We start from the raw sequence: 9,108 nt of genomic DNA, 5'->3' as shown, positions 1-9,108 counted from the left end.
GCAATGGAAACAGCCAAGACTAAAATAAACTCAATGCCTGTAGAATATCGTATCTTTATACATTAGTGATGTATACTATACTATATAAAGTAGCTCTCTTTATTGAATTAAGCAAATCAAAATGCAATAGGACACACCTTTGCATATGGATTTTTATTAATTAATTAGGATATAGTGAAGTGAGATTAATAGGAAGAAATATTAAATTAATCTGGAAAATTTTTCCCGAGAAAGTAACAACTCGTAAAAATTGTTTGCACCACAAAGTGATAGTGAATGAGGATCGTTCGTGACATATCAACGTATAGTACATGCATTGTTTATCCACAAATGTATGCATTAAATCTATTGTAGCATCAATCTTTGACCATATAAAACACAGACTCCTGCTGTACGCTGTACGTAACGTCGAGCTGAAGGTAGATCATTATTTTGTTGGCCCAATTGACTACCTATTGGATTTTTTCATAAACTGTTCATAAGAGGCATTGTTTTTGTGCACCTGGTCTGGTAGTTGACCTATCTGAAATTTTAATACGGGGTTGATGAAACTGTTACACGATTGTTCCTGGAACATTATTCGGCATATGGAAAGAATTGCACTAAATAAAATCTAGGGAATAACGGAATACCCTTGAACATATATACAACATATATACAAAAATTTAATATACGTAGCAATTAACTTTAGCACAATTTCACATTGCTTCTCTTCCTTACCCAGTTATATGGAATTAATTTTCTTGTGCTAGGGATAGGTTATTACACTGCATTCGTACTTATAAAAAAACATAGCATTCTGGCTTACAGAAATTCAAAGAAGAGCAGAACCAAGAACCAGGAATCAAGTAGGGTAACTAAACTTCTGGGGGTAAAAACCCTTACATTCCTACTAAAGGGGGGCCACCAGAAATTAAATGTTTTGTAGTCAGAACTAGTACCTACTCTGTTTCAGATACCTATACCCCTATACAGTACTTATTGAGGGATAATATATAGTACCCATGCACCGTACCAGTGGGGTTTTGGAACTCTGCCCATTTTTCCCATCCAGGGGCCCGTTTCATAATAAACTACAAGTTACAAGTTACAACTTGTAACTTGTAATTTCCATTAGATTTGCATTGGGCGATCAGCTGATTTACTAATAATATTAGTTTGTACTTTATTATGAAATGGGCCCCAGGAGGCAGGATGAAAGCTCACAGTGACATATGTTTCCTCAGTCAGTGAGCTTTTTACTGTAAGGTCAAAACTCCTTTTTGCCTTTATTTCCATACATTAAGCTCACAGTGGCAGAATGTTATTTTTCTGTATCAAAATCTCCTCTTTGGTCCTATTTCCATCCTCACATATTTCTCATTGCTATCCCAGTTTCAAAAATGAATTGGAATTGCAAGTTCTTGTAGATAAGATGTGTATAATTTATGTCACCTGGGTGAAGTAACTCACATATGTATGGGTTTCAAAGAACAAAGATAACAACACCACTAAAATATGGACTTCCCATGTGATATGAAAGTTTGAAGCCAAGAAAATAGATGATAGGACCATCTCACCAGAGTTTACTATTGGGAGTGTTATATTGGGTTGAATATTTTAAAACGAATGCAGTGCAAACAGCTGGTTGATTTATCACTTAACACAGAATATTGTCAGTTGGTGACCATCTTGACAGATTGCACCACTTTTTTTTGCTTCAAATTTTTACAATACATGGGAAGTCTATTGTGTATAGTCAGCCTTTACCCAATCTGGTATGTTATATTACCTATCATACATTCTATTCACTTTTAATGAGTAATGACTCACTTCATTTTTTTTACTGAGACCAGCACTCACCTTTCCTATATTTGTTGTCTGTTAAGTTTATTAGGTTTACTAACATCATGGTTGGTTAAGATTTGACTTTTGGATGGAAAATTTATGTCCATAGTCCAAGCTTTTAACACTGAAGGACATACCATGTAGGCCTACATTGACTTTCAATAGTACAATACCAGCTGTATGCAATATTTTACTATAGATTTTACTTGATGTGCAACTCACAAAGATTCTACACTTCCTATCCTATAACATTTCACTTGGCTTGAGCACACATTTTTTTAGGTGGGCCTCTCCTACTAGCTCTGTCCCATACTGGCGAACTTCTCAGTTCTGAGTTGCACACCAGACCGTTCAGACTTGACTCAAAACCTCAATCTAGGTGTTGTCTTCTGGTCTAGAAAACAACACTGGTAAATGACCATCCCCAACGGTCTATGCGCCACAACCCTGTAGCCTACGTGTACTACAGTGTAGTTCTAAACTTGACTTCTGTTTTTCTTTAACTATACAGGGTGTTTTTTCACACAACCCAAATTACAAAACAATTTATGATAACAAAACAAGCTCATATGTTGTTACCCATAGTTTATTGCCAATCAGCCAATGCATTGTTGAATAGTTATCTGAGTTTTAGTGCTATTGGGAATTTATTTAACACTCAACATGGGGTTTTTGCAAGCTCAAAGAGTTCTGGATGTATTGTACATCAAAAGTAAATCATTAGTTTGCCAAGACAGGATTGAAATAAGGTTGCCATGTGTGATTCCAATGGGAAAAAACAACTATTCATAGAATTGTCAAATATTTAAGGAAATCGGATCAGTAAAACCCCCAAAACGCAAACATACCATAATTTGAACTATCAAAAAACACATGTTGAGTCTTGTTTATAATACATTCTCCATAACACTAAACCTCATAGATATCAATGCAACAATGCATATTAGATGATCGGCAATGAAGTAAAAAAAAGAGTGATACCAACATATAAGCTGGTTTTGTAGGTAACAAGTCTCTTATGGGTAGTTGTATCTATTTGCATGCTTTAAAAAACACCCTGCATATTGTTGTAACAGGAGATTTGTTTAGGTTAATCTTGATGGCAGATGTATCAGCCTTCATAGGGTTGAAAGGGTTAGGAAACAATGAGGAGGAAATAATAACTATGCTATTCGATTTTAAGCATTTTAATGCTGCCTCACAGAACATGTCAGTGACACCATTCACACACTTATATGAACATATAAAAGAAATATCAAAATACAAATAAGTACAAGTTATACATGTTTAACAACAATATGCCACAACACAAAAACGTCCTTGGCACAGTAGTTTGAATATACACAATTATTAAACCTCTTTTAAGTTAAAGAGTAAAGAAGTTACAGACACTTTATTTACAAAAAGGTTATTTGTACATACAAAATAAATTAATAACATACAATACTTTGTCTATATAATAAGTCGATGAACTACATAAATTTGTAGGATAGTGAGGATAGTGAACTCTGAAGATGCCACAACCTGTGGCGAAATGCGCATCAGGTATCAAAAACCAACAAGAACTTCAAGGCAAGAAAAACCAAAAAGGTAATTAATTGATAAATTTGTACAAGTATGATATTATCATAATGGTGAAATGCATGAGAAAAGATAACAATAAGAGTAATATTTTGAATTGAATTTTTACAATTACAATAAAACTTATATTAATACAATTGCAATTTAAATTTGCATTTTGTGATTGATTAATTAACTTATAAGTGTGTTTTTTTTAGAGTTTCTACAACTTTATCAGTACACGTATAATATAGTACTATATTACAGTTATATGAACTTGGAAAAAATGTATTCAGTTTAAAAGTTCTGAAGTTAATACAATTTACAACTAAAAATGCAATTTGAAGTGTAAGAGAAATTTTAGATTTATTATACCATGCATTTTATCATACATAAACCATTGAAGTTTTAAAAGTAATTCAGGAATGAACTATGTACTAAAATTATTTTCTCAATAGCTGTACATTTTAAAGCTAACACATGAATAGTAAATGATCGAATGGAATATTATAAAACATTTTGTGAATTTGTACTATAAAAATTCAATTTCTGAAATCAGTTAAGAAATTGAATTTTTAAACGTGATTTTTCTAGGTGGGATTAAACAGGAGTTAACAAGATTGCATTACTTCTTTAAACTAAATACAAATTTGCCTGAAAATTATGCACACTTTCTTGTTAAAAGATGATGTGTTCCCCTGTTTGAATTTATGCGGAATATTTTCAATTACTTTAATCGTCTGAACATAAAGCTGCTACATACAGTATACACTGTTTCATCGTGACGCCACGTTATTATCGTGTGACGGGTAATGTTAGCAATGGCAAATTATTTGAAAATTGCTAATTTTTTACACCATTGCCAACAAAAATATTTTTTTAGGAAGCTTTAACCGTAAAAAGCCCTCACTGCAAAACATATTTATAAAAAAAAACACTTAAAACATATTTTGAACTGTCTAAAACCTTGTTTACAATATAACTTACTAGTACCTACAATATTTTGAACCAATTCATTGATTTAGTTTGAAAAAGTAATGCACACCTAAAATAGGTATTTCTATGGTTTTCCATTATTTGTCAATACATTTTTTGGGAAAGATGTTATATAGCAGGCAATATACAACAGAAAAGCTCAAAATAAAATGCTCCATTGATAATTTTAATTTGCACCATGACATAGGCTATATAATAAAAATAATGGTGGTATTTACCATAATAATAATTTACAGGTATAAATAATGTTGTTGCTTGATACACCAAATTAGTATTATTAAGTTATACAAACCAAACTCTGAACTAAAAGAAAAAGTGTAAAAAAGGGAGTTTTTCACTTTACAATAAGTTACATTTGAGGTAAAAAAATTTTGAGCTGAGATGATTTTGAGTTTGGAGCACGAATACTTGAAAAGAGCGTTTGAAGTAACATTTCCTCTCTTTGAAAAAGTCAAAATGCAAGTGTTATGTTTATGAGAACTTTTACTATGAATCTGATCACTGGGGGGGGGGGGGGTGATCTATAGATGAACTCTATCCTTATTCTACTCAATGGAAATTCAGTTTATTAACTGTTCAAAACTGTTGGACCATTACCATGGTGGTATTACATGTCCATTTTTCACAACCTCATTTTCATGATTACTCATTACAAAATAAATAATAACAGACAATTTCTCTTTATGTTTCAAAATTTCAGGTTGGCATAGCCTCAAGTAGTCCATACTCATACTGTTACCCCCTTGACCAAAGTCAAAATTCAAATAGATTAATTGAATGTGCTGACCTCTGAATTTATTAGGCAATCGATAAAATTGCAGATGGTGCAACTAGTTTCGGCTTCTACCTGAAGCCATCATCCAGCACAAGGATCATAACAAGCCATCATAAATACATGGAGCCATCATCAGGCACAAGGATGATGGCATGTGATGACCATTGTTCCTGATGATGGCTCCATGTATTTATGAGCCAAAACTAATTGCACCTAAAATTTTATGCCTATCAAAATATTTCAACCTTTTCCAATTTTGAAGTATAATGGAAAACCTCCTGCGTTGTTTTTCCGTCTACTTGCATGTATGGATGTCTACAGTCCTCACACAAGTTTTGCAGTCCACAAAACAACACCAGTGGAACTTGCAATGACATCGCTCCTTGATGGTAATCTTCTGCGTGTTATAGCCTCGGCCACAACACATGAGACTGCATCCGTCCATGCCGTGAGACGTCCTGTTGCACACTCTACCTTGTGTACCTGCGGAGGAAAGTGTACTAAGTTAATTATAGAACAAGAAAACAGAATTTTAAGGTAAAATTTCTGTTTCATTGGTGAGAGCATAAAGTAGTGCTTGCCTAGTAATTGGAAAGTTAGTACGGTTCGATCTTAAGAAAAGTCATAAGCTTTTCGATGGTTCAAAACAGGACACAGCTATCCTTGTTCATTGGAATAAATGGTCCTGTCCTACGTAAAGAACCATCTGATCATAGCCAGTAATTCAATTGGCTTATGGAAACTGAAGAAGGAATTCTCCACATGAACCAGATGAAGTCAATTGTTTATTAAATTAGCACATAAGTGAATGAACCACTCGCAAAGTGCGCTGCTGTCAGAATTCAATTTTCTCATAGATTTTGGTACTGATATTATTGACATATCATAAAATAATATGCCACAAATTACATGAAATATTTATGCACTTAAAAAATTGTGCTGATTAAAAATTCTTTGTATGACAAAGAAGTAAGTAATTATCGAAATCAGCCGTAATTAAGTCTTTGTGAAGACCTGGTCACCCTAACAACATTGTCCTGGCCTGAGGCAATTGATAGGTATAATTAGAACTGTACATTTTGCAAATAGACTTCAGAGCAGTAAACAAATAACTCATATTTGAGTATCAGCACATGAAAGTAAGGTACAGAGGAAACACGCTTATGGGCAACCTTGTGCTTTTAGCAATGAGAATTTTGGCCAGAAATGCTCTTGTGACAAGTAAGAAAGAGCCTAAAGGGCAAGGACTGTAAGGAAATTCCTATCGCACAGGGCACACAGGGTCTTCCTCCACAGGGAAAGATGTAATACCAACATGATGGCAAGAGGGGCGGTGTTGGAATATGCCCTAGACACCAACACTAAACTCCGTTCACAAAATTTAGGCGGTTTGAGTGGAAGTCATTCCATCCCCTCCACTTCACCCTAACTATGAACAGCTAATATTTACATTAAGCTAAAAAAAGTCGTGAGGGAACCCGGGAAAACTTTCCATTAAAATACCCAAATTATCCTCTGGTCCTTGCTTATCTATGGAATCAGTCAATTAGAAAATCCTGGAAACCTCCAAAAAGTCTAAATGCAAGGAATAAGGTTGACTACTAAAAGGTACCTTACACAGCATTGAGCTGCTGGAGCTTTATTTAAACTAGGCCTACATTAATTTTCAGTCACTATGCTAAAGCTTTCTAACGTGGTAATGGAATGCTACACCTATATTAATTACCTTGTGGCCTGCGTTCTGAGCTAGTAGTTTGTGTTCAGCTCAAGAAATGCAGGCAACAAACAAGGTAATTAAATTTTTTGAAAATGCGATAACACTCAAAAAATCTAAACCCATCAAAAATCAAAGATTCTACATCCAGTGTGCATTCATAATCAGTTTAAAACATACACAAGTTTTAGTGAAGCTATTAGCTATTAGTTCCACAATGGATCCTCAACATACCAAGAGACCCCAGAGTGAGGTTGCGTATGCAGTAGTTTGGTGACTCCTCTAAGTATACGAGATCGTTGGCTGTAGGGATGTTGAACTGAGGGTCCTTGATCTGCAGCTTGCCTCGTCTTGTCGCCCTTACTTCCGTGGCTCCGTCGTACTTATCCTTTAAATAGTCTCCTGCAAAAGAAACGTACAGGTTAGTGAAGGGTGGAGACGAGGATGAAGTAAAGCAAGTGTGTTGAATGTGAGATAGCTTTACTAAGCAACTGGTTCTTTAGTTAAGGATATTAAAAGCTAAGTGGTCTAGGACAGCTGGGCCTTGTTACAAACCACCAAAAGGTCCTGACCTTTCTCAAGCTCGAACTGGTGACCATCTGATTAAGAGACAAGGAACTCATTCACACAGCTTAACTTGCATCTTGCATCATGGTGGAAGGAAAAAAACATGCTATTCCCGTCATATGCTGACGTCACCCAGATTGCAAACAAAAAATCACCTTATTGTATATATTTGTTTTGATTTGATTGTTATTGTTTTTATAATTTTTTCTAAATGGTGTAAATGGTATTTGCAACCTAGGTGACATCAGCATATGACGGGACTATGTTTCTTCCTTCCACCATGATCTTGCATCATAAAATTCTCTGAATGCAGAGATATTTGATGCATATGAATATATTTATAAGATAAGCATTACCACTTAAGTTTTTTAAGTCTTGCCAAAAGTTAAGTACAATCCAACATGTTTGTTCTTCCTAAACTACACATATAATCTTTTATTACGAAGGTGGGAATTGGGAACCATACCGGTTGGATAAGGTATTGGATTGGATTGCTTGGAAGGAGAACGATACGTGATCTAAAGAGGTACAAAGGTCAAGTGAGCGTGACCGCCACCCAAACTGTGGACTGACCTTGGCGAATGCATAAATCGGGTGTGACAAGCTAAACCGAGCGTATACCTGTCAAACGTCTGCAGGAGTTTAGCTGTAGTTGACAGGCCTAGGTTATGTTATGGAAACATTACTAAACAAGGACAGCCTTTTAGTGGATACCGACAATAGAACGCTCTATATAGATATACCAAGGTTCGAGGAACTATGACAAATCTGAGTTATATGTCTTCTCTTCTTGTTGGTATTGTATGTTTGGTCAATTGCGGAATATAGTAAAGCTACTATACGAAGTTAGATATATTTATATGTTCTCGATTCACAATCCCAAGTGCCTTTAAACGTGCAACAGGCGCAAGCTAGGCGTGGCTGTTGACAGTAAATATTGTTGGTCCCAAGAATAAGCCTTGCGGTAATCCTCACAAACGGTTCGGCCGCTTTACAAGAGCGAGTAAACGAAAACGGATTTAGACAAGCGGTGAATAACTTAAGCTTTTTACACTAGACGAGGCTTGACGTGCGTGTCTTTTATGGTCGTACTTATCACAAGTGAAATTAGAATGAGTCTACGGACTTTCCTTAAGACGTCTCTTAGAATAAACAGATAGCAAAGGATTAACTTGTGTGTTTATCCTGTGTTGGCAGAATACTCTCGAGACAAGATAATGTTTATTACTTCCTTGGCTGTTTGGTTAGGTGTAAGAACTGCACATGTGAAACATCGGTTGAAATAAAGTTGCTTTCGTCAGCTAGATAGGTTAGGGTGTGAATATACGCTTTGTCATGGGAATGCCACACTAGATCACCATTTAAACAATACTTTCTCCATATACTAGGTATACATAGGGGGAAAAAGTAAAAATTAAGTTTAGTAGAACATACTATTTATTAGTTACGGTATTAGCTATTTATTATTGATTTATTATAAGGTTGACTAATTATTAAAAATCTAATCGAGTAGACTACAGTACATTCGTATAACAACCACGTGCCACAAAAGAACCAGAAAAGACCACCACTGTTACAGTGGCTATAATTTGGCCCGGTTTCAACATACCTAATGGAATGAGAACTAATCCATGTAACACAAGACGATAAACAACAGAAACGACACGGG

General features: G+C 35.1%; 1 protein-coding gene across 1 annotated transcript in view; it reads right to left on the bottom strand.

Moving 5' to 3' along the window:
* Positions 1 to 5,289: 5,289 nt before the first annotated feature.
* LOC128996505 (protein Wnt-5b-like) overlaps positions 5,290 to 9,108 on the bottom strand; it is a 73,296-nt gene continuing 69,477 nt past the window's right edge. The window contains exons 8-9 of the mRNA XM_054421882.1: positions 7,107 to 7,274; positions 5,290 to 5,641 (exon numbers count right to left, since the gene is read on the bottom strand). Of these exons, the coding sequence (XP_054277857.1) occupies positions 5,454 to 5,641; positions 7,107 to 7,274 (356 nt within the window). The 3' untranslated portion in view covers positions 5,290 to 5,453. The remainder of the gene's footprint in view (positions 5,642 to 7,106; positions 7,275 to 9,108) is intronic.

Source organism: Macrosteles quadrilineatus, unplaced genomic scaffold, assembly GCF_028750875.1.
Source record: "Macrosteles quadrilineatus isolate MER2022 unplaced genomic scaffold, UCM_ALF_1.0 Scaffold_6__1_contigs__length_79288215, whole genome shotgun sequence".
In the NCBI taxonomy this organism is placed as follows: Eukaryota; Metazoa; Arthropoda; class Insecta; order Hemiptera; family Cicadellidae; genus Macrosteles; species Macrosteles quadrilineatus.
The sequence above is the reverse complement of the archived record's forward strand: the minus strand, read 5'-3'. Positions and strand labels throughout refer to the sequence as shown.